General features: G+C 44.7%; 1 protein-coding gene across 1 annotated transcript in view; it reads left to right on the forward strand.

Annotated features, from left to right (window-relative positions):
* The window catches only part of LOC126088143 (UDP-glucosyltransferase 2-like), a 70,696-nt gene that overhangs the window by 38,700 nt on the left and 5,702 nt on the right, over positions 1 to 26,294 (forward strand). The window contains exons 5-6 of the mRNA XM_049906260.1: positions 3,319 to 3,550; positions 15,113 to 15,332. Of these exons, the coding sequence (XP_049762217.1) occupies positions 3,319 to 3,550; positions 15,113 to 15,332 (452 nt within the window). The remainder of the gene's footprint in view (positions 1 to 3,318; positions 3,551 to 15,112; positions 15,333 to 26,294) is intronic.

Consider the following 26,294-nt stretch of genomic DNA (forward strand, 5'->3'; position numbering starts at 1 on the left):
CAATGCCGGCTGCTATTCTCCCATGGAGACGATCGTAGAGATGCTGGATGTAGTCCTGTGGAACGGCTTGCCATGCCATTTCCACCTGGCGCCTCAGTTGGACCAGCGTTCGTGCTGGACGTGCAGACCGCGTGAGACGACGCTTCATCCAGTCCCAAACATGCTCAATGGGGACAGATCCGGAGATCTTGCTGGCCAGGGTAGTTGACTTACACCTTCTAGAGCACGTTGGGTGGCACGGGATACATGCGGACGTGCATTGTCCTGTTGGAACAGCAAGTTCCCTTGCCGGTCTAGGAATGGTAGAACGATGGGTTCGATGACGGTTTGGATGTACCGTGCACTATTCAGTGTCCCCTCGACGATCACCAGTGGTGTACGGCCAGTGTAGGAGATCGCTCCCCACACCATGATGCCGGGTGTTGGCCCTGTGTGCCTCGGTCGTATGCAGTCCTGATTGTGGCGCTCACCTGCACGGCGCCAAACACGCATACGACCATCATTGGCACCAAGGCAGAAGCGACTCTCATCGCTGAAGACGACACGTCTCCATTCGTCCCTCCATTCACGCCTGTCGCGACACCACTGGAGGCGGGCTGCACGATGTTGGGGCGTGAGCGGAAGACGGCCTAACGGTGTGCGGGACCGTAGCCCAGCTTCATGGAGACGGTTGCGAATGGTCCTCGCCGATACCCCAGGAGCAACAGTGTCCCTAATTTGCTGGGAAGTGGCGGTGCGGTCCCCTACGGCACTGCGTAGGATCCTACGGTCTTGGCGTGCATCCGTGCGTCGCTGCGGTCCGGTACCAGGTCGACGGACACGTGCACCTTCCGCCGACTACTGGCGACAACATCGATGTACTGTGGAGACCTCACGCCCCACGTGTTGAGCAATTCGGTGGTACGTCCACCCGGCCTCCCGCATGCCCACTATACGCCCTCGCTCAAAGTCCGTCAACTGCACATACGGTTCACGTCCACGCTGTCGCGGCATGCTACCAGTGTTAAAGACTGCGATGGAGCTCCGTATGCCACGGCAAACTGGCTGACACTGACGGCGGCGGTGCACAAATGCTGCGCAGCTAGCGCCATTCGACGGCCAACACCGCGGTTCCTGGTGTGTCCGCTGTGCCGTGCGTGTGATCATTGCTTGTACAGCCCTCTCGCAGTGTCCGGAGCAAGTATGGTGGGTCTGACACACCGGTGTCAATGTATTCTTTTTTCCATTTCCAGGGGTGTATTTACTAGTTAACCTAGAACAGGACGTTTACATTTCCATTTTGTTCAATATTGATTTATAGCCTCTAAATTGTTTTCTAAATTCGCATAAACGGCAAATATAATTGCACAGGCCTACGTGTCACAGTTAGACAACTGACGACTGGCACATCGTGTGTGTGTGTCGTGACAAGTACAGGGCGATTATAATTAAAGTGCTGCAGTTTAAAGTGTTCCAGTGCGGGCTTTATTTCTCGTGCAACAACGAAACTTGGTATATATCCCAATGCCTTAGTGTGGAACCGATTTACCCTTAAAAAAAGTGATTTCCAATTTTGGCGATGTGGTGCAAGGCTAGTGCTATGAATGCAACAAAGAAATACAGGAATGTTTCCACATATAATGGATTGGGAATGGGACATGGGCACAAAAGGTCAAAAAAGTGACAAAACATAATGTCGGCTTTACTACACTGTTGGAAATGGAAAAAAAGAACACATTGACACCGGTGTGTCAGACCCACCATACTTGCTCCGGACACTGCGAGAGGGCTGTACAAGCAATGATCACACGCACGGCACAGCGGACACACCAGGAACCGCGGTGTTGGCCGTCGAATGGCGCTAGCTGCGCAGCATTTGTGCACCGCCGCCGTCAGTGTCAGCCAGTTTGCCGTCGCATACGGAGCTCCATCGCAGTCTTTAACACTGGTAGCATGCCGCGACAGCGTGGACGTGAACCGTATGTGCAGTTGACGGACTTTGAGCGAGGGCGTATAGTGGGCATGCGGGAGGCCGGGTGGACGTACCGCCGAATTGCTCAACACGTGGGGCGTGAGGTCTCCACAGTACATCGATGTTGTCGCCAGTGGTCGGCGGAAGGTGCACGTGCCCGTCGACCTGGCACCGGACCGCAGCGACGCACGGATGCACGCCAAGACCGTAGGGCCGTAGGGGACCGCACCGCCACTTCTCAGCAAATTAGGGACACTGTTGCTCCTGGGGTATCGGCGAGGACCATTCGCAACCGTCTCCATGAAGCTGGGCTACGGTCCCGCACACCGTTAGGCCGTCTTCCGCTCACGCCCCAACATCGTGCAGCCCGCCTCCAGTGGTGTCGCGACAGGCGTGAATGGAGGGACGAATGGAGACGTGTCGTCTTCAGCGATGAGAGTCGCTTCTGCCTTGGTGCCAATGATGATCGTATGAGTGTTTGGCGCCGTGCAGGTGAGCGCCACAATCAGGACAGCATACGACCGAGGCACACAGGGCCAACACCCGGCATCATGGTGTGGGGAGCGATCTCCTACACTGCCCGTACACCACTGGTGATCGTCGAGGGGACACTGAATAGTGCACGGTACATCCAAACCGTCATCGAACACATCGTTCTACCATTCCTAGACCGGCAAGGGAACTTGCTGTTCCAACAGGACAATGCACGTCCGCATGTATCCCGTGCCACCCAACGTGCTCTAGAAGGTGTAAGTCAACTACCCTGGCCAGCAAGATCTCCGGATCTTTCCCCCATTGAGCATGTTTGGGACTGGATGAAGCGTCGTCTCAGGCGGTCTGCACGTCCAGCACGAACGCTGGTCCAACTGAGGCGCCAGGTGGAAATGGCATGGCAAGCCGTTCCACAGGACTACATCCAGCATCTCTACGATCGTCTCCAAGGGAGAATAGCAGCCTGCATTGCTGCGAAAGGTGGATATACACTGTACTAGTGCCGACATTGTGCATGCTCTGTTGCCTGTGTCTATGTGCCTGTGGTTCTGTCAGTGTGATCATGTGATGTATCTGACCCCAGGAATGTGTCAATAAAGTTTCCCCTTCCTGGGACAATGAATTCACGGTGTTCTTATTTCAATTTCCAGGAGTGTATTAACGATCCCTTACACAGTCTGTTCAAAATTGTAAGGCGGTGTGTTCTCCTGACCTTCAATTCTTACATATTCCATCCTCACAATCGTATTCTGCACATCAAGACACTTCATTCGAACCAAAACTCGGTGGGTCAACACTCTATATGGATAAAGTCACTATACCGTGTAGCCCCAGTGTGAGAGGTGTCTCTGTGGACAGTTACGGTTTGTTGACAGGAGCTGGAACAGTTCCTGTCTGGGTCTAGAGAGGGCGTGGTGTACGTGTCGTTCGGCAGCCTGATCGCCTTCCATACGCTACCGCTGGACAAGATGCGCGCCGTCCTGGAGGCTCTGTCCGGCCTGGAGCAGCGCGTCCTGCTGCGCTGCGACGCCTCCCAGCTGCCGGCCGGCGTGCGGCTGCCTGGCAACGTGAGGGCCAGCAGGTGGCTGCCCCAGGTCGACATACTGGGTCAGTCGCTCATTACTCCCACCTTCCTCTGGTGGACACTGTCTTCGCCTATTTAGCTAGTCCCAGATTCCCTCTCAGTCACTACATTTTTTGACCTGTTTTTACGCAGACCACCAGAAATTTCTCTCCTTTACCAAAATCTCAGGGTACTACTTGCATCACACACCCTAAATTGTTTATTTGATCTGTCTCTGTCAGTCCTGACAGATCTGTATCTCACTCAAGTATCAAAGAAATTATTCTTATGTCTTAACACATGTCCTATCATGCTGTCCATTTTTCTTGTCAGTGTTCTCCATACATACCTCACCTTAACGATTTTTTGGTGAGCCATCCCATTCCTTATCATGTCAGTCCATTAACACCCCTCTCCAGTACCACATCTCAAACGAGTCGATTCTCTTTTTTTCCAGCTGTCCTACAGTCTTTGAATCTTTTCCATCAATCCTCTGCTACAAGTGTGAATTCTCAGAGAATTCTTCCTCAAATTAATGTCGCTGCTAGGTAGTAGCAAGCTTCCTTTGAACAGTAATGTCCCCTTTACCTGTGTTAGTCTGCTTTTTATGTCCACTAACTGCAGTTAGAATTTTCTGCTTACTTCAGTCCACAGTCCTACAATATTTCGGAAAAGATTATGTTTCACCTAGACTGTTACTGGATTGTTTATCTCACAATCAAGATCTCGACATATGTGCCATTTGCAAACGATAGCTCAAGAGGAGATGCTTATTACATTTCATTACTTTTTAATGGAAGATAAGTCCGCAGCTCGTGGTCGTGCTATAGCGTTCTCGCTTCCCACGCCCGGGTTCCCGGGTTCGATTCCCGGCGGGTCAGGGATTTTCTCTGCCTCGTTATGACTGGATGTTGTGTGATGTCCTTAGGTTAGTTAGGTTTAAGTAGTTCCAAGTTCTAGGGGACTGATGACCATAGATGTTAAGTCCCATAGTGCTCAAAGCCATTTGAACCATTTTTGAATGGAAGATAGTCCGTGTGTGCAGTCAGATTCACAAATTTAATATCATCATCTTAACAGGTGATAATGGGGATGACAATTATTGAACTATGTAAAATAAAATCGTCATAACTTCTGAACGGTAGCATCAGGTTGTTCAAACTGCACGGTTGGCTGCGTAGCATGATGGGAATTAGTATGCACATGTATGGTTTGGTTCAGCGACGAACTCCCTTTTATTTTCATGGATTCGTCAGTAAGCAGGATTGGCGGATTGGGAGACTCAGAATCGGCATTTCGCGATCGAGAAGCCTCTCCAAGCTGAACGAGTGACTGTGTGGTGCGCAATGTCCAGTCACGGAATGATATCCCTTGACGACACAGTGACTGTCGAAGGGTACGTGAGCGTTTTGGAAGATGATTTCATCACCATCATCCAAAGTGACCCTGATTTTCACAAGATGCAAATCATCCAAGACGGAGCTCGACCCCATCGGAGCAGGAGAGTGATGTCCTAGAGGAGCATTTTGGGGATCGTATTCTTACTCTGGGGTATCCAAAGGCCACTGGCATGGGCCTCAATCGGCTGCCATATTCTCCGGATCTGAACACATGCGATTCCTTTTTGTGGGGCTATATTAAAGACAATGTCTACAGCAATAACCCCAAAACCATTGTTAAGCTGGAAACACGCATTCAGGTCATCGACAGCGTTGATCTTCCGACACTTCAGCGGCTCATGCAGAATTTCGCTATTCGTCTGCGCCACATCATCCCCCCATGAGACATGGACCTTGCCGCTGGTGGGGAGACTTGCGTGCCTCAGCGATACAGATGGCCGTACCGTAGGTGCAACCACAACGGAGGGATATCTGTTGAGAGGCCAGACAAACGTGTGGTTCCTGAAGAGGGGCAGCAGCCTTTCCAGTAGTAGCAGGGGCAAAAGTCTGGATGATTGACTGATCTGGCCTTGCTGTGCTGGTACTGCGAACGGCTGAAAGCAAGGGGAAACTACAGCCGTAATTTTTCCCGAGGGCATGCAGCTTTACTGTATGGTTAAATGATGATGGCGTCCTCTTGGGTAAAATATTCCGGAGGTAAAATAGTTCCCCATTCGGATCTCCGGGCGGGGACTACTCAAAAGGACGTTGTTATCAGGAGAAAGAAAACTGGCGTTCTACCGATCGGAGCGTGGAATGTCAGATCCCTTAATCGAGCAGGTAGGTTAGAAAATTTAAAAATGGAAATGGATAGGTTAAAATTAGATATAGTGGGAATTAGTGAAGTTCGGTGGCAGGAGGAACAAGACTTCTGGTCAGGTGACTACAGGGTTATAAACACAAAATCAAATAGGGGTAAAGCAGGAGTAGGTTTAATAATGAATAGGAAAATAGGAATGCGGGTAAACTACTACAAACAGCATAGTGAACGCATTATTGTGGCCAAGATAGATACGAAACCCACGCCTACCACAGTAGTGCAAGTTTACATGCCTACTAGCTCTGCAGATGATGAAGAAATTGATGAAATGTATGATGAGATAAAAGAAATTATTCAGATAGTGAAGGGAGACGAAAATTTAATAGTCAAGGGTGACTGGAATTCGAGTGTAGGAAAAGGGAGAGAAGGAAACATAGTAGGTGAATATGGATTGGGGGTAAGAAATGAAAGAGGAAGCCGTCTGTTAGAATTTTGCACAGAGCATAACTTAATCATAGCTAACACTTGGTTCAAGAATCATAAAAGAAGGTTGTATACATGGAACAATCCCGGATATACTCAAAGGTATCAGATAGATTATATAATGGTAAGACAGAGATTTAGAAACCAGGTTTTAAATTGTAAGACACCTGCAGGGGCAGATGTGGACTCTGACCACAATCTGTTGGTTATGAACTGCAGATTAAAATTGAAGAAACTGCAAAAAGGTGGGAATTTAAAGAGATGGGACCTGGATAAACTGACTAAACCAGAGGTTGTACAGAGTTTCAGGGAGAGCATAAGGTAACAATTGACAGCAGTGGGGGAAAGAAATACAGTAGAAGAAGAATGGGTAGCTCTGAGGGATGAAGTAGTGAAGGCAGAAGAGGATCAAGTAGGTAAAAAGGATGAGGGCTAGTAGAAATCCTTAGGTAACAGAGGAAATATTGAATTTAATAGATGAAAGGAGGAAACATAAAAATGCAGTAAATGAAACAGGCAAAAAGGAATACAAACGTCTCAAAAATGAGATCGACAGGAAGTGCAAAATGGCTAAGCAGGGATGGCTAGAGCACAAATGTAAGGATGTAGAGGCTTATCTCACTAGGGGTAAGATAGATACTGCCTACAGGAAAATTAAAGAGACCTTTGGAGATAAGAGAACCACTTGTATGAACATCAAGAGCTCAGGTGGAAACCCAGTTCTAAGCAAAGACGGGAAAGCAGAAAGGTGGAAGGAGTATATAGAGGGTCTATACAAGGGCGATGTACTTGAGGACAATATTATAGAAATGGAAGAGAATGTAGATGAAGATGAAATGGGAGATACGATACTGCGAGAAGAGTTTGACAGAGCACTGAAAGACCTGAGCCGAAACAAGGCCCCGGGAGTAGACAACATTCCATTAGAACTACTGACGGCCTTGGGAGAGCCAGTCCTGACAAAACTCTACCATCTGGTGAGCAAGATGTATGAGACGGGCGAAGTATCCTCAGACTTCAAGAAGAATACAATAATTCCAATTCCAAAGAAAGCAGGTGTAGACAGATGTGAAAATTACCGAACTATCTGTTTAATAAGTCACAGCTGCAAAATACTAACGCGAATTATTTACAGACGAATGGAAAAACTGGCAGAAGCCGACCTCGGGGAAGATCAGTTTGGATTCCGTAGAAATATTGGAACACGGCAATACTGACCTTACGACTTATCTTAGAAGAAAGATTAAGGAAAGGCAAACCTACGTTTCTAGCATTTGTAGACTTAGAGAAAGCTTTTGACAATGTTGACTGGAATACTCTCTTTCAAATTCTAAAGGTGGCAGGGGTAAAATACACGGAGCGAAAGGCTATTTACAATTTGTACAGAAAGCAGATGGCAGTTATAAGAGTCGAGGGGCATGAAAGGGAAGCAGTGGTTGGGAAGAGAGTGAGACAGGGTTGTCGCCTCTCCCCAATGTTATTCAATCTGTATATTGAGCAAGCAGTAAAGGAAACAAAAGAAAAATTCGGAGTAGGTATTAAAATACATGGAGAAGAAATAAAAACTTTGGACTGATCACCATACATGTTAAGTCCCATAGTGCTCAGAGCCATTTGAGCCAAATAAAAACTTTGAGGTTCGCCGATGACATTGTAATTCTGTCAGAGACAGCAAAGGACTTGGAAGAGCAGTTGAACGGAATGGACAGTGTCTTGAAAAGAGGATATAAGATGAACATCAACAAAAGCAAAACGAGGATAATGGAATGTAGTCGAATTAAGTCGGGTGGTGCTGAGGGAATTAGATTAGGAAATGAGACACTTAAAGTAGTAAAGGAGTTTTTCTATTTGGGGAGCAAAATAACTGATGATGGTCGAAGTAGAGAGGATATAAAATGTAGACTGGCAATGGCAAGGAAAGCGTTTCTGAAGAAGAGAAATTTGTTAACATCGAGTATTCATTTAAGTGTCAGCAAGTCGTTTCTGAAAGTATTTGTATGGAGTGTAGCCATGTATGGAAGTGAAACATGGACGATAAATAGTTTGGACATTGTGGTGCTACAGAAGAATGCTGAAGATTAGATGGGTAGATTACATAATTAATGAGGAGGTATTGAATAGCATTGGGGAGAAGAGGAGTTTGTGGCACAGCTTAACGAGAAGAAGGGACCGGTTGGTAGAACATGTTCTGAGGCATCAAGGGATCTCAAATTTAGCATTGGAGGGCAGCGTGGAGGGTAAAAATCGTAGAGGGAGAACAAGAGATGAATACACTAAGCAGATTCAGAAGGATGTAGGTTGCAGTAGGTACTAGGAGATGAAGAAACTTGCACAGGATAGAGTAGCATGTAGAGCTGCATCAAACCAGTCTCAGGACTGAAGACCACAACAACAACAACAACAACAACAACAACATCGCCAATGATGGCAGACATATCTAACATGTCAGAACCTAAATTCGAATATTTGTAGTAGTGACACACATCTTGTTGACACACGTGCTGAAATGACGACTGTGAAATAAACCAAACAATTACGGGAATCTGAGTTAGAAATTTCCAAGAGCCCTGCATTTAATGGAAAGTTAACAAAATGGAAGCTCTCGATATGTAGTGCTGCAGCAACACTGCTAAGTCCAGAAATGATGAATTGGCCATGATAATTGTTGAGGAAAGTTGTATGTGCTAAAATCTGTTGAGACATCAGAGCACAGCTTCGCCATATGGGGTAGCCGCGTGGTCTAGGGCGCCTTGTCACGGTCCGTGCGGCAGCCCCCGTCGTAGATTTTTTTCCAGAGCACACCTTCCATGGTAATTGAGGTAGTTGCAGACAGGCAAATTGCATAAGAAGGCAGATTTAGGAATATGTCCAACAGATAACTGGGGTCAGTGGCCGTATGTGCTATGTCGAAATGAACAGGCAGCCTAAAACTGCCCAGAATACCGGCAGAAAAAGACTGAAGGTCGCAATTGTTACTGCTTCTGAAAGATCTTTAAGTTTGCTTGATGTAGGTTACTACATGAGGAACCATCTCATTCTTTGTAAAAATAAAAAAGCAAAAAGAAAAAAAATAGATGGCCTGGTGGAGGTAGTGGGGATAATGGGGCCTGCAGAGGTGGCAGGGCAATGAAGTTATTAGGGGCAGTAGGTACACTGGAGGCAGTGGAGTCCTTTGAGGTAGATGAGGCAGTGAACTGGCATGGACAGTGGGGGCATTGGATTAGCTGGGGTGGTGGTCATTGTGGGTAGCATTGTACACTGATTGGGTTAGTGAGGTGGGGGTGGGGAGGGTGGTAGTGTGATTAATGTAGAGAGTGCTTAGGGTCAAAGGGGACAGTGGGGGCAGTACAGCAATAGAGGGTGGTGCTGGGCAGTTGTTCACTGGGGACATTGAGGGTAGTCGGCAGTGAGAGGCATTGGAGGTGCTGGCACTCCATTAGTGCTAGAGTGGTGGGAGTAGTAGGGGTGGTGGAGGATATGGGGGCAGTGGGGTTGATGAGTACAGTGGGGGCACTAGGGTTGGTGGGGCATTGGGGTTGGGGGGGGAGACAGTGGATGTGACAGGGGCAGTTGGAGTGGAGAGGAGTAGGGGCAGTGAGAGTGGTGAGGCTGCGGGTTGATTAAGGTGGTGGAGGCAAGTATAAGTGGTGGGGGAAATGAGGGCATTGGGTTGATGAGGGATGTTGAGGACAGTGGTGGTGGTAGGATAAGTGTGGATCAGTTGAAGTGGTGGGAACAGTGGACATAGTGAGGGAAGTGGGGGTGGTTGGACTGGTGGTCATAGCCAGTTGACAGGGAGGGGTGGGCAATGAGGTGCCAGAAGATCGGTACCCACATTGTGACAGCAAGCTGCACCTAGAGACATGGCACACTAACTGTGAAGGACAGCAGAAGGTAATGCTAACCACTGTCTTAAAGGCAGAAATGTATATTTACATATAGTCCTGTCATGATGACCAGTTCCTATGCTAAAGGAAGTTTTCCTGCTTCATATCTCCATGTGGGATCTGCGCAGGAAGTGATTGTCAGTTTTGCAATGAACAAGACTAAGATTGGACGATTGTACAGTTAATATTGGGAAAAAAAAGAAAATATTACTTTTAGGTTTCGGATCTAACACTGGTGTCGTTCTTTGAGATGAGGCTTACTGAGACTTCCATATTTCCCTGTGATTCGCCAGCAGTCAGCGTACTACTGTCTATGGCACAAAATATAAAATTTTTAAACAGTTAACTTGAACATCAAACTGATTCTGTTTCCAGAAACTCTTGTGACAGTTTATATGACAAAGTTCTTTTAAGCCTGACATACTCTGTTACTTACTTTTCTAAGAGAAAAGAAAGACGGTTTCATGAGTGATGTGACTTCAAAATATAATGTGACAGGATGTTTGTCATATGCAGTGTCTACATCTACATCTACATTTATACTCCGCAAGCCACCCAACGGTGTGTGGCGGAGGGCACTCTACGTGCCACTGTCATTACCTCCCTTTCCTGTTCCAGTCGCGTATGGTTCGCGGGAAGAACGACTGTCTGAAAGTCTCCGTGCGCGCTCTAATCTCTCTAATTTTACATTCGTGATCTCCTCGGGAGGTATAAGTAGGGGGAAGTAATATATTCGATACCTCATCCAGAAACGCACCCTCTCGAAACCTGGCGAGCAAGCTACACCGCGATGCAGAGCGCCTCTCTTGCAGAGTCTGCCACTTGAGTTTGTTAAACATCTCCGTAACGCTATCACGCTTACCAAATAACCCTGTGACGAAACGCGCCGCTCTTCTTTGGATCTTCTCTATCTCCTCCGTCAACCCGATCTGGTACGGATCCCACACTGATGAGCAATACTCAAGTATAGGTCGAACGAGTGTTTTGTAAGCCACCTCCTTTGTTGATGGACTACATTTTCTAAGGACTCTCCCAATGAATCTCAACCTGCTACCAGTGTTTGTTCTGCTATCATATAATCATACAATAAAGGATCCTTCTTTCTATGTATTCGCAATACATTACATTTGTCTATGTTAAGGGTCAGTTGCCACTCCCTGCACCAAGTGCCTATCCGCTGCAGATCTTCCTGCATTTCGCTACAATTTTCTAATGCTGCAACTTCTCTGTATATTACAGCATCATCCGCGAAAAGCCGCATGGAACTTCCGACACTATCTACTAGGTCATTTATATATATTGTGAAAAGCAATGGTCCCATAACACTCCCCTGTGGCACGCCAGAGGTTACTTTAACGTCTGTAGACGTCTCTCCATTGATAACAACATGCTGTGTTCTGTTTGATAAAAACTCTTCAATCCAGCCACACAGCTGGTCTGATATTTCGTAGGCTCTTACTTTGTTTATCAGGCGACAGTGCGAAACTGTATCGAACGCCTTCCGGAAGTCAAGGAAAATAGTATCTACCTGGGAGCCTGTATCTAATATTTTCGGGGTCTCATGAACAAATAAAGCGAGTTGGGTCTCACACGATCGCTGTTTCCGGAATCCATGTTGATTCCTACATAGTAGATTCGGGGTTTCCAAAAACGACATGATATTCGAGCAAAAAACATGTTCTAAAATTCTACAACAGATCGACGTCAGAGATATAGGTCTATAGTTTTGCGCATCTGCTCGACGGCCCTTCTTGAAGACTTGGACTACCTGTGCTCTTTTCCAATCATTTGGAACCTTCCGTTCCTCTAGAGACTTGCGGTACACAACTGTTAGAAGGGGGGCAAGTTCTTTCGCGTACTCTGTGTAGAATCGAATTGGTGTCCCGTCAGGTCCAGTGGACTTTCCTCTGTTGAGTGATTCCAGTTGCTTTTCTATTCCTTGGACACTTATTTCGATGTCAGCCATTTTTTCGTTTGTGCGAGGATTTAGAGAAGGAACTGCAGTGCGGTCTTCCTCTGTGAAACAGCTTTGGAAAAAGGTGTTTAGTATTTCAGCTTTACGCGTGTCATCCTCTGTTTCAATGCATTCATCATCCCGGAGTGTCTGGATATGCTGTTTCGATCCACTTACTGATTTAACGTAAGACCAGAACTTCCTAGGATTTTCTGTCAAGTCGGTACATAGAATTTTACTTTCGAATTCACTGAACGCTTCACGCATAGCCCTTCTTACGCTAACTTTGACATCGTTTAGCTTCTGTTTGTCTGAGAGGTTTTGGCTGCGTTTAAACTTTGAGTGAAGCTCTCTTTGCTTTCGCAGTAGTTTGCTAACTTTGTTGTTGTACCACGGTGGGTTTTTACCGTCCCTCACAGTTTTACTCGGCACGTACCTGTCTAAAACGCATTTTACGATTGCCCTGAACTTTTTCCATAAACACTCAACATTGTCAGTGTCGGAACAGAAATTTTCGTTTTGATCTGTTAGGTAGTCTGAAATCTGCCTTCTATTACTCTTGCTAAACAGATAAACCTTCCTCCCTTTTTTTATATTCCTATTTACTTCCATATTCAGGGATGCTGCAACGGCTGACGGTGTCAGTTGTGTTCCCAAGCCACCAGGGAACCGTCGTAACACAAAGCATTACTCTCTTGCCTATAATGTTAAAAATCATAGACATCTACGACACAAAACACGGTATAGTAATTAACTGTACATTAAGAGATGTACTGGGATCACAGTGAAACACAGGTATGAGGTGTCCAGTATACCAGCAGCTAGTCATAGACGGTACTAACTGCATCTCTGACAGTGTCGTGGAGAATGGCTATCCCAGGCTGTATGTGCTCCTTTGTAAAACTGGGTGCACAGTTGGTTCGCATACAGTCTGTGATTATCAAGCTCCACTGTATACCAGTACAGTAGAGCTTCCAAAAGCTGCATAAACACAGTCAGATGGTCAGCAGTGGTGATGATTTTGGGGCTTCAATTATCCAGTCTAGAATGTCAAACGCCAAATCAATTCCAGGGAGTGAGATAACTTAGATGTGTGACGTCCTCTCATTAAACAGTACACAACCACCTCACCAGCACCATGTGATCCAGAGGAATCAGTCATGAGGCAGAACCAACAAACATGTGTTTCACAACAAATTTGCATATACCATTTCCTAGGGGTACTCTGGCTAATGTTGTCTGTGTTGATGGAAATCAGTATGGGCTGCATTTGTCACAGTACCTCAAGGATCCATCCACTGACATACATGTTCCCACCACAATGTTCACCTTGTTCTTCGACTAACACCTACTGCTCATGAAACGACCTTTTGCAATGTCATGTAGACATATTAACTGTGTCCTCACAATTTCCAGCAGCTCGAATAGTGTTTTCCAAATGCGGACAACTTAGTAAAAATTGTAATCTTTGTTTACTTAGAACGAAAGCACAACAAGTGGCCTCACATTGGCGTACCATGTGTGTACACGGAAACACATTTCTTCCCTCCTAATACAGTACTGGTCATTAAAATTGCTACACCAAGAAGAAATGCAGATAATAAACGGGTATTCATTGGACAAATGTATTATACTAGAACTGACATGTGATTACATTTTCACGCAATTTGGGTGCATAGATCCTGAGAAATCAGTACCCAGAACAATCACCTCTGGCTGTAATAACGACCTTGATACGCCTGGGCATTGAGTCAAACAGAGCTAGGATGGCGTAAACAGGTACAGCTGCCCATGCAGCTTCAACACGATACCACTGTTCATCGATAGTAGCGACTGACGTATTGTGACGAGCCAATTGCTCGGCCGCCATTGACCAGACATTTTCAGTTGGTGAGAGATCTGGAGGATGTGATGGCCAGGACAGCAGTCGAACATTTTCTGCATCCAGAAAGGCCCGTACAGGACCTGCAACATGCGGTCGTGCATTATGCTGCTGAAATGCAGCTTTTCGCAGGGATCGAATGAAGGGTAGAGTCACGGGTCGTAACACATCTGAAATATAACGTCAACGGTTCAAAGTACCGTCAATGCGAACAACAGGTGACCGAGACGTGTAACCAATGGCACACCATACCATCACGCCGGGTGATACGCCAGTATGGCGATGACGAGTACACGCTTGCAATGTGCGTACACCGCGTTCTCGCCAAACACGGATGCGACCATCACGATGCTGTAAACAGAACCTGGATTCATCCGAAAAAATGACGTTTTGCCATTCGTTCACCCAGGTTCGTCGTCGAGTACACCATCGCAGGCGCTCCTGTCTGTGATGCAGCGTCAAGGGTAACCCCAGCCATGGTCTCCGAGCTGTTAGTCCGTGCTGCTGGAAACGTCGTCGAACTGTTCGTGCAGATGGTTGTTGTCTTGCAGACGTCCCCATCTGCTGACTCGGGGATCGAGACGTGGCTGCACGATCCGTTACAGCCATGTGGATAAGATGCCTGTCATCTCGACTGCTAGTGATACGAGGCCGTTGGGATCCATCACGGCGTTCCGTATTACCCTGAACCCACCGATTCCGAATTCTCTAACTGTCATTGGATCTCGACCAATGCGAGCAGCAATGTCGCGATACGATAAACCCTACAATCCGATCTTTATCAAAGTCGGAAACGTGATGGTACGCATTTCTCCTCCTTACACGAGACATCACAACAACGTTTCACCAGGCAACGCCGGTCTACTGCTGTTTGAGATATCGGTTGGAAACTTTCTTCATGTCAGCACGTTGTAGGTGTCGCCAACCTTGCGTGAATGGTCTGAAAAGCTAATCATTTGCGTATCACTGCATCTTCTTCCTGTCGGTTGAATTTCGCGTCTGTAGAACATCATCTTCGTGGTGTAGGAATTTTAATGGCCAGTAGTGTAGTATTGGCAAGGCAGAACATATTTTCCTAGATTTTGAAGATCCTTTCATTTATGGATTTGATGATCTTAATTACTACAATACGTTGTGCTGTTGATGCGCATAACTCAGACAGCTGGATGGTAGGCGGTCTAACGTGAGCCCTGCACGACAGCCCACGACAGGGTGCACGCCTTCGTCACCCACGGCGGCATGCACAGCGTGCTGGAGGCCGTCCACTTTGGGGTCCCGCTCGTGGGCTTCCCGCTTTTCGGCGACCAGAAGCTCACCATGAACCGCTTGCAGACACTGGGTGTCGCAATTCAGCAGGACTACCTCCACCTGACAGCACAGTCGTTTGGGGTCGCACTGCGGTCCCTCGTCAACAACACCAGGTGAGGTGCACCTCAGATGTCAAGCGTAGTTTGCCAACTTCTCACTAGCTACTATAGTACATGATTTACTAGGGTAATCCAAAAGGGACGAGCTGGAGGCTGTCAAACTAAAAGCGCAGAATGGACCGTAATCCATCCGTTTATTGCGGAATCTCGGCGCAATTTGTTTCGCGATAATGTATAGGATCAGTCAGAACATTGTGACCACCGACCTACTGTCGATATAAGCCTGTCCAGGCGATAGCAGTGCACGTGACGAGGAATGAATGCTAGTCAGACACACACACAGTGTGTGTAGTATCAGCGTTCGTGTGTAGAATTGGGAAGACGCGTGACCTGAGTTTGGCCGAGGCCAGATTCTGATGGAACGGAGGCTCGGCACGAGCATTTCGGAAACTGCACAACTTCTCGGATGTTCGGGGAGTGCTGTGGTGAGAGCCTTCAACACGTAGCGAAATCAAGGCGAAACCACATCCAGACTTGGTGGTGTTTTGGGGCACCCCTCATTACAGATGTCGGACATCATAGGCTGCGGAAACTGATAAAACAGGACAGGCGGTGAACTGTGCCGGAACTAACATCAGACTTTATTGGTGGGTACAGTACACGTCCACCGACTCGCCAGATCTGAAATAGATCGAACACATGTCGGGTGTGACTGAAGGTGGTGACAGCGCTCATGGCCTCCTCCCATAAATTACTGGAATTAGGTAACTTCTGTGTGAAGATGTGGTACCAACTGAAACGTCCCCTTTGAACATTTATACACGACTGTGCTTAAACTGACACACAATATTTTTTTTTAGCGCAACGCAATCTGACTTCCAGAAATCCCTACAAAAGAATGGCCCTGACTAACATTAACCTATACCTTTCACAAATCACTTACCTCACAAAAATCTTCGTTACTCGAACTACTGCAATACAGCGAGCGCCACTACTGCCAGCTAAATAAAAGATTCAAACTACGGAAGGCACTAACTACTGATAGGGATAGTTAGCAAATGAAAGATTTTAATGGAGAACAAACAATGTATTTTCCTTAATATCATCACAAGTCATAATATATGTAATTTCGAAACTCCGCCATCTCTCTCCTCACATCCACCACTGCTGGCGGCTCACCTCCAACTGCGCAACGCTACGCGCTGTTAACATCCAGCTGCCCAACGCTACAATGGCAGACAACAGTGCAAACTAGCCACAGACTGCGCACAGCACAGCCAGTGATTTTCATATAGAGCGCTACGTAACGTTGCCAATAAGAACACATAAACAGCCTACTTACATAAAGAAAACATAAACAGCCTACTTCCATAGCCCCCAAGCTCCCCACAAAAATTTTACAAATTGTTTTGGCCAGTGGCCAATAATGATTTGATAAAATTTTTCATAATTACAATAACAAAGATATCAAATGCACACACTTATTAATACAATGGTGGTCAAAAGCTAAAATTTTCTTACAGTCCATAAAGACAGTCCTGATCATTCATCACAGTAAAACTGCCGTTTCTTTTATCAAAGTCTGAGCAGTAAAAGACAATGCACACGGAAGTAGTGGATTTTCATGCAGTCTTGAAGAAGTAGTGTTGTCCTTCCAACGGAAAGACAGTGCTGACTCTTGACATGCTGACAGGTAATGGGCCACAACAGAACAAACCCACAGCAGAGTCAGTAGAAGTTGATGAATATTGGTAGGTAATTACATATATTACGACTTGTGATGATATTAAGGAAAATACATTGTTTGTTCTCCATTAAAATCTTTCATTTGCTAACTATCCCTATCAGTAGTTAGTGCCTTCCGTAGTTTGAATCTTTTATTTAGCTGGCAGTAGTGGCGCTCGCTGTATTGCAGTAGTTCGAGTAACGAAGATTTTTGTGAGGTAAGTGATTTGTGAAAGGTATAGGTTAAAGTTAGTCAGGGCCATTCTTTTGTAGGGATTTCTGAAAGTCAGATTGCGTTGCGCTAAAAAAAAATATTGTGTGTCAGTTTAAGCACAGTCGTGTATAAATGTTCAAAGGGGACGTTTCACAACTTCTGCCAGCGACGTACCAGGACCACATTGTATCCCGGGTTTGAGCCGTCGCCGCTGTTATCCGTGCCAAATGTGGACATATCGGCCATTAGGTAGATCATAATGTTATGGCTGATCAGACTACATACAAGCTGCAGAATGTTAAGTGAAAAAATTGATAGCGTTTGCTATGAAGCAGACTGAAAAGTACTCACTTGGCTGGATTACATTAAGTCATTTAACCAACAGGATCTTCCGACGAACTTCAAGGCACTTATCCTTGCATCCTCAAATGCAATGAATATTAAAAGATCTATCAATAATCTTAAATAATTACAGGGCATCACTGAGAGATATTGTAGTTTTAACACGAAAGACAGGACGGATAAGCGGAAGAATACGAAACTGTGGCATCAGAATCCCGTAAATATAATACGGTAGGATGTTACCAGTATTCAACTCCTGATAGTTCTCAGAAATCTCGGCTGCAATGAAGAAATGATAGCGTGGTGTCGAGGCGCAGTCGCTAGCAAATCATTGCGGAAACCGACACGTATCGCTCGAGTACTGATACTCGTAGATACAGGAAGAGGGCATGAGGGTTGTATAATAGTACCTTATTTTTCGATGGTTCGGAGTCATTTTACAAATGAAATTAACGACCGAAGATAAGTCACACAACAATACGGGTGTTCCTTGTCGCTTGTAGCATTACTAACACTTTTAACACGGTGGACAAATTCTGGGTAGTGTGCTTACTTTTTTCATTTTTGTGCAAATCCCGTTAATTAAAATTAAACCTGATTAAGATATGAGTTACTAAAATTGGCTTTCGATCCAAAGAACAACCAGTTTAAATTAGATTAATGTTTACTATTGAAAAATAAATTAGGAAAATAGCTAAAACTGAAAGGTCAGTCACGCCACACAACAATGCATAGTAAGATGAATAAGAACCAAAATCGAAATGCAGTGAATATGACATACTGCAGTTGTTATTGTAAGGGGCTGATCGTAAACAAGAGCATAAGCAATCGAAATTCCAGAGAGGCTCTGCGTCTTAGATCCATCTGGCCGTTCAGCGTTTGGTATGAGTGTAGCCTTAGGGAGTCACGCAAATGGTTGGAAACTGCATATTTACAACCAGTCACGTCTTTAAAACGGATACGAAAACTTCGCCCCATTTGTCTAATACAACACTCTGTACAATCATTGCAGTAAACATAGTATGTACCTGTAAAATCAAGTTTGTTATAATTCATTCGTTCATTGTGGCGAAGGTTAAAGCCAATGGTTCTTGGAATAAAAGTGCTGGCAAAACACCTTTATCACTCACTTTTTCTATTTTGGCGCAAATTAAATCTTAATATGGTGTCCTACAGTAATGCGGTTGTATTGTAAATTGGTTTATTGGTGACTGGATCATTTGTTGCTGTGCATACGGAAGGACAGGCAACATTTTCTACCGTATCGTCCGGTTAATGTCATTAGCAAAATCGGAGTTGTAGCCATTAACATGTGCAATATATGGGAAGAGGAATTCCACCTTATGCAAGACACCTTTTTTTCTGTTTTGTTTCATCCAGACATGCGTGTGCGTACACATAATAATAAAACCTTGTCTATGTTTTGAAAAATCGGAGAAAGTGCAGTGTCAAGTGACCATAGGTAACGAAATCTGCCTGTTCACTTCGCCAACAACACATGAGAAAGCACCACAATATCAAAACCATGAGAAGTTGTAGATTGTGTAGCAGAGTAGCTACCAAAATAAATGTCCAATGGTATCATGTAAGTTAGAAAATAAAAACAACCCACTGAAGATAGCACAAAATGTGCTGGAACATGTCTGGATGAAACAAAACAGAAAAAAAGGGATCTTGCATAAGGCGAAATTCCTCTTCCCATTTCGTAGCAAGCACGGACATAACAAGAACTGCAACACCAAAAGATGATTATGTGCAATGTATCTGATTGCGTTCAGTTCTTGGTCGAAAGTTATGTATGCAAGCAAACGCGTACGTAATGTACACAGGAGCGATCCAATGCTGCTTTTCTGTAACTAATTGGATGATTCGATGACTGATGAATCACCACATCTGTGGTTAGAATTATATTAACACCTTCAGCTGCTACGGAAGTTGATATATATCAACGGGGCCAGGTGAAAATGTGTGCCCCGACCGGGACTCGAACCCGGGACCTCCTGCATACATGGCAACACTCTATCTATCTGGGCCACCGAGGGCACGGAGGATAGTGCGACTGCACGGAATATCTCGCGTAAGCCTCCTGCGAGACCCACTTTCTCGCCTTGTATGTCCACACACTACATTCTTAGTGTCCCACCCCAACACACTCATTACTTGTGGAAGACATTCTTACCAAGTCCCGGAAGAGTTCGGGGAATATGTGTGCATGCGCACAGAAGAAAAAGGCCATGGCCGGTATTGCCAGAACTATATACTTACATGGATATGGTGTCTGTTCTTCGGACATGTCCGAAAGAACAGACACCATATCAATATATCTGTGGTAGTCGGCCTTCAGTAAATATCGTAAGAAATCTTTGACTCGTTTAACGTTAGTAATAAATCCATCCGTTTTCACTATATTGAATAGTGAACTATGTATTCGTATTTGAGCAGTTGTATTCGTCTGAGAAGACCTATCATTCGCCGTTTGATCCGTTATAGAGAAATAGAATGTCGTCGACGTAGCGATTCCAGGCTACCACTTCAGCCGTAACTTTCTTAGTTAGTTAAATATCTAATTTTCTAAGTTCGTTACGAAAATGTTTGCTTACGATAGGATAACTGGAAGCCCGTGGCTAGGTCGTGGCTTTACAAGAAAACATTGTCACCAAACCTGAAATAATTGAATTCGAGTATTATGTCAAGTAATTGGAGTACCTCATCTATTTCTTCAATAGAACGATTACTAAATGAACGTAAAGTTATGTACATGGCTGGAGCAACAATTGTAGGTTTAAATATTCTTGTAGAAAGAGTACACAGCCAAACAGTTGCAAAATGGAAGTTTATCAAAATCCCTTTATCATGGTTTCAACGTTTACAAACGTGTTATTCAGAAGGCAGTATTGACAACTGGATTACTTGTTGTGGCAGAGGTACGTTGAAATATAGATGAAAGGAGTCAGTCAAATATAAAATTTCACCTCCTTATTAATTGATACATGCACATCATGCTTGGTACCATTTGACATTTCCTCAGCGATGAACAGCTAGTACATTTTTTAATTAACATGGAAATGAAATTTTATATTTGAGTGTCACATGTGGGTTATATTTTAACGTACCTCTCTCACTATATGTAGACCATTTGTCAGTATTTCCTTATGAAGAAGACGTTTTTATAAACGTTGAAACCATGGTAAAGGCGCTTTAATAAACTTTTCATTTTGCAACTGACTGGGTGTGTCTATTTCCACAAAAAGAACGTAAGCTGTTATTTACAGTACTTCAAACCTCGTCCATCAGTACTGAAGTGTCCATATTCGTAATGTCCAAGGAAACTAAACTTGTTCCTGGTGGTAAGGTTAACTGGGATAGGTTTTGAATAAGATGTTTCCTATTCGGAATATTATTTTTGAAAACTACAGTTTTCGTTAGTTATTGTTAAGTTTTATTGACAACATACTTTTTACAGATATACAGATGAGTACGAAGGGTCCTGAACTTGCAAATATGAATATGACATTTGTAACGAAAAGTCACATTTACTACTAAGACTTAGATTTGTGGGTTACGTTTAACTGAAAAATTCAGAAGAATTACGAAAAGCAGTATAAGAAATCTTCAAAAACAATAAATAATATAAAGCACATGACTACATAATATTATTTTCAAAATGCGGACATATAGTACCCCTCCTCCTTTGGTATTGTAAGGGTTAATTTGTGCACGAAGTTTTGGGGCACAAATTAACCCTTACAATACCAAGGGAGGAGAGGTACTTTATGTCCGGTCTTCTTTAAATAAAACCAGCCTAAAAGTGTAACAAAAATCAAGAAACAGCAGAGAAGAGAAGTACCGAGCACGCATAGTTGACACTGTGCTTAATGTCAGGTGGCAAGTAAAATATGTATCACTTAGTAATGGTACCAATTGTGTAGGGAACATGTAATAATCAAAAGAGTTCACGTGGTGATGACTCTTTATCAGTTTCATATAAATATCCAAGAGCACATTACACGTATTTCTTGATTTCACCAGCTGAAACTCGCTGTAAGCAGTAGCATTCTCTTTTCCCTTGAATCCATAGTTCTCAAGCTTAGTTGTAGTAATATATTAAGGAAGCGTCCGCCGCGATAGCTGAGTGGTCAGTGTGACGGATTGCAGTCCTACGGGCCCGGGTTCGATTCCCGGCTGGGTCGGGATTTTCTCCGTTCAGGGACTGGATGTTGTCTTCATCTTCATTTGATCCCCATGCGATGCTCAGGTCGCCCAGTGTGGCGTCGAATGTCCAATGACGGAAAACGCTCGTTTCCATTTCCATTAAGGAAGTAAGAACTATAGAATATTTTTTCTAGTGTTGTTGAACAAGCAGAGTCGCGCTGTCGCAATCCCCCTTTAATAGCGATAACTAAAGCATGATCATACTTTGCACACTAAACTCACTAACGCTCATCAGAACTACAGCATTACCTTATTCACAGACATCAAGGACACATTTGAGGTTGAATACCTTTTTCCAAAGTTGTTTCACAGAGGAAGATTGCACTGTAGTTCCTTCTCTAGATTGTCGCACAGATGACAAAATGGTAGATATCGAAATAGACGACAGAGGGATAGAGAAACAATTAAAATCGCTCAAAAGAGGAAAGGCCTCTGGACCTGATGGGATACCAGTTCAATTTTACACAGAGTACGCGAAGGAACTTGCCCCCCTTCTTGCAGAGGTGTACCGTAGGTCTCTAGAAGAGCGTAGCGTTCCAAAGGATTGGAAAAGGGCACAGGTCATCCCCGTTTTCAAGAAGGGACGTCGAACAGATGTGCAGAACTATAGACCTATATCTCTAACGTCGATCAGTTGTAGAATTTTGGAACACGTATTGTGTTCGAGTTTAATGACTTTTCTGGAGACTAGAAATCTACTCTGTAGGAATCAGCATGGGTTTCGAAAAAGACGGTCATGTGAAACCCAGCTCGCGCTATTCGTCCACGAGACTCAGAGGGCCATAGACACGGGTTCACAGGTAGATGCCGTGTTTCTTGACTTCCGCAAGGCGTTCGATACAGTTCCCCACAGTCGTTTAATGAACAAAGTAAGAGCATATGGACTATCAGACCAATTGTGTGATTGGACTGAGGAGTTCCTAGATAACAGGACGCAGCATGTCATTCTCAATGGAGAGAAGTCTTCCGAAGTAAGAGTGATTTCAGGTGTGCCGCAGGGGAGTGTCATAGGCCCGTTGCTATTCACAATATACATAAATGACCTGGTGGATGACATCGGAAGTTCACTGAGGCTTGTTGCAGATGATGCTGTGGTGTATCTAGAGGTTGTAACAATGGAAAATTGTACTGAAATGCAGGAGGATCTGCAGCGAATTGACGTATGGTGCAGGGAATGGCAATTGAATCTCAATGTAGACAAGTGTAATGTGCTGCGAATACACAGAAAGATAGATCCTTTATCATTTAGCTACAAAATAGCAGGTCAACAACTGGAAGCAGTTAATACCATAAATTATCTGGGAGTACACATTAGGAGTGATTTAAAATAGAATGATCATATAATGTTGATCGTCGGTAAAGCAGATGCCAGACTGAGATTCATTGGAAGAATCCTAAGGAAATGCAATCCGAAAACAAAGGAAGTAGGTTACAGTACGCTTGTTCGCCCACTGCTTGAATACTGCTCAGCAGTGTGGGATCCGTACCAGATAGGGTTGATAGAAGATATAGAGAAGATCCAACGGAGAGCAGCGCGCTTCGTTACAGGATCATTTAGTAATCGCGAAAGCGTTACGGAGATGATAGATAAACTCCAGTGGAAGACTCTGCAGGAGAGACGCTCAGTAGCTCGGTACGGGCTTTTGTCAAAGTTTCAAGAACATACCTTCACCGAAGAGTCAAGCAGTATATTGCTCCCTCCTATGTATATCTCGCGAAGAGACCATGAGGATAAAATCACAGAGATTAGAGTCCACACAGAGGCATACCGACAATCCTTCTTTCCACGAACAATACGAGACTGGAATAGAAGGGAGAACCGATAGAGGTACTCAAGGTACCCTCCGCCACACACCGTCAGGTGGCTTGCGTAGTATGGATGTAGATGTAGATGTAGACATTGGAATCATAGTGATTATTCAGTTAAATAAAGCTGGTGCACTGAAACAGACAAAGAAAAGTCTGTTGCACGCTTCTAGTAAAGCATTCCTTGCATTCAGGCCTATAGGAGGTTTCTACATAACATGATATTCCTTTTTGAAAATTCAGCTCCCACACACATGTTATAGAATCTACACAGGACTGTATCACTAAGTCACCGTTTCTCACTCGTATAACAAACAAAACCTTTGTATGACGCTCCAACAGGCTCTTTTGTTTTTCGTAACAAACTCAATTTCGCCACTTGAAACAGCAGATCTGTCTCGTGGTGGTCCTCCTCCTGCTCCAGTGCTAAACAGGTATGGTGCTTACCAACCTGAACTTAAAAATGCGCTTAGAGTACGGCAGTTTTGCAGTTTTTCCACCCACCTGCTCCGACCGTGAAAATTAACTCTGAATGAACGTTCTCTAGTATATTTGGCAAACGCAATGATTTCTCAGTCAGGGGAAAATTGTGTGTGTTGGAATGCTACGCTATGTATGGAATGCACTGACACAAACCTCGACTTGGCTGGCTAAATATATATAAAAGACGCCACTTTGTTTTAGCAGGAATTACAAGTATCGAAAATCCGAAAAGGTTTCGTGGAAGTGGTGAAATTGATGTACAGAAAAGACTCTAAGGCTTTTTAAAGAGTAATTAAATCCTTTATTCATCGACAAATATGTAATGGCAGGAGACCTTTATGCAGTGCGAAAACGACACCCAGTTACTGCATATTTGGACGTATAACAATTTTTTATACCTATAGTTTATAGTCAAAAATGTATTGCTGCTGCTTGAAATTGAACGTACCGTGGCTTATGTTCCAACATACGTTTGTGGAAAGTAATCAAACTACTATTCACGTAAAAACAAAAAAGACTGCGTATGTCTAGTCGTAATGGAAGGATACATTGGACGTGATGAATTGTGACAATATAGCACAATATAGCAATGCAAGTGTTCAACTGGACCTACTATAGCGTAAAAACAAGCGGGCAATACGTCCCTCATCAGCACCCCTAATCATACTCACGCACGTTCCTTGTTGTTCTATCGATAGTGATGTTGATTACAGTGCACCAACCCACTTCAGTGATGTCTCTCCAGGCATTACATTTGTGGATGCAGTGTTCATTATCACACATAGTGCCAGACACCTTTCCTTCATACCACGTGTTTGAGAGAATCTTGGCAGGATGCAGCACCTTCCAGAAGCGCTGATTCGAAGACTTTGTCAGATAATTTCCTAGGACTGAGGAGAATCGAGACATATAGCCGGTGTGAGCGGAGGTATACCTTAATTTTTTTGGGCACTGTACATGTTGTGGCGTAATAAGACAGTCACGCCACTCGGAAGTAGCCGAAATGCATGCGTTACACACGCCGGCTGGCGTGAGGTCTGAAACAGGATACGCAATGAATGCTATAAAGAAAAGTACGTAGCTTCTTTTAATACTTTAATCCATCATTGTGGTACATCGCTCTTGACGGTACAAGTGAGACTCTTTAGATACATGCAATGTAATGCTAATGGCACCTTGCTAGGTCGTAGCCATGGACTTAGCTGAAGGCTATTCTGTCTCTCGGCAAATGAGAGAAAGGCTTCATCAGTGTAGTCGCTAGCAAAGTCGTCGTACAACTGGGCCGAGTCCTAGTACGTCTCTCAAGACCTGCCGTGTGGTGGCGCTCGGTCTGCGATTACTGACAGTGGCGACACGCGGGTCCGACATGTACTAATGGACCGCGGCCGATTTAAAGCTACCACCTAGCAAGTGTGGTGTCTGGCGGTGACACCACAGTACATATATAAAAGATAACAGCACTGTTTGTGTAAAATGTGTATATATTGCAGTGTAAAGTTAATGTGACTTATGTAGGGCATGACCAGAGAAGGTGAGTGTGTGTCCTATCGCGAGGGATGTATAGATTGAGCACATTGATAACCATGAGGGTATGAGAGAGATTTCTTTATGTGGTAAATTATGTGTGCTATGGATACTGAGATTCGTTCCGGAACCACAGCCATCAAGAGGAGACATTACCTGTACATCAACCAGTGTCAGACTGCAGCAGAAATCGTACTATTTAATTGTAGATACACTGTTAGATATGTTCCTGGCTCCCAATATTCTTGTGAGTCTTGTATCTATTTGATGACCTGTCAGTGCAATTTAGCGAGCTGTGCAAAATAATTTTGCCACTGAAGGTCTCATCTGCAGAAAATAACGGCGGATAGTGCTCCCATACCAGCAGCAGTTTGATGGCTAAATTCAGTGGCGAACAGGCTGTCCCGTTAGGATCACGAGGAAGAGAGAAAATAGCGTGTGCTATTCTGAGAACTGACTTCTGTAGCGTCTATTAGAGTCAGTCGCTCTGCAAATAGGTCTTCACTCCCGCCTGGTCGCGTCAGCAACAGTGCCTAGGTGAACACTTATTTCAACAGGAATTTCTCAGGTATCAAGTGTGAAAGGGATGTCGCCATGCTGGCCAGTGTGGCCGAGCGGTTCTAGGCTTTTCAGTCCGGAACCGCACTGCTGCTGCAGTCGCAGGTTCGAATCCTGCCTCAGGAGTGGATGTGTGTGATGTCCTTAAGTTA

This window comes from Schistocerca cancellata, chromosome 6, assembly GCF_023864275.1.
Source record: "Schistocerca cancellata isolate TAMUIC-IGC-003103 chromosome 6, iqSchCanc2.1, whole genome shotgun sequence".
In the NCBI taxonomy this organism is placed as follows: Eukaryota; Metazoa; Arthropoda; class Insecta; order Orthoptera; family Acrididae; genus Schistocerca; species Schistocerca cancellata.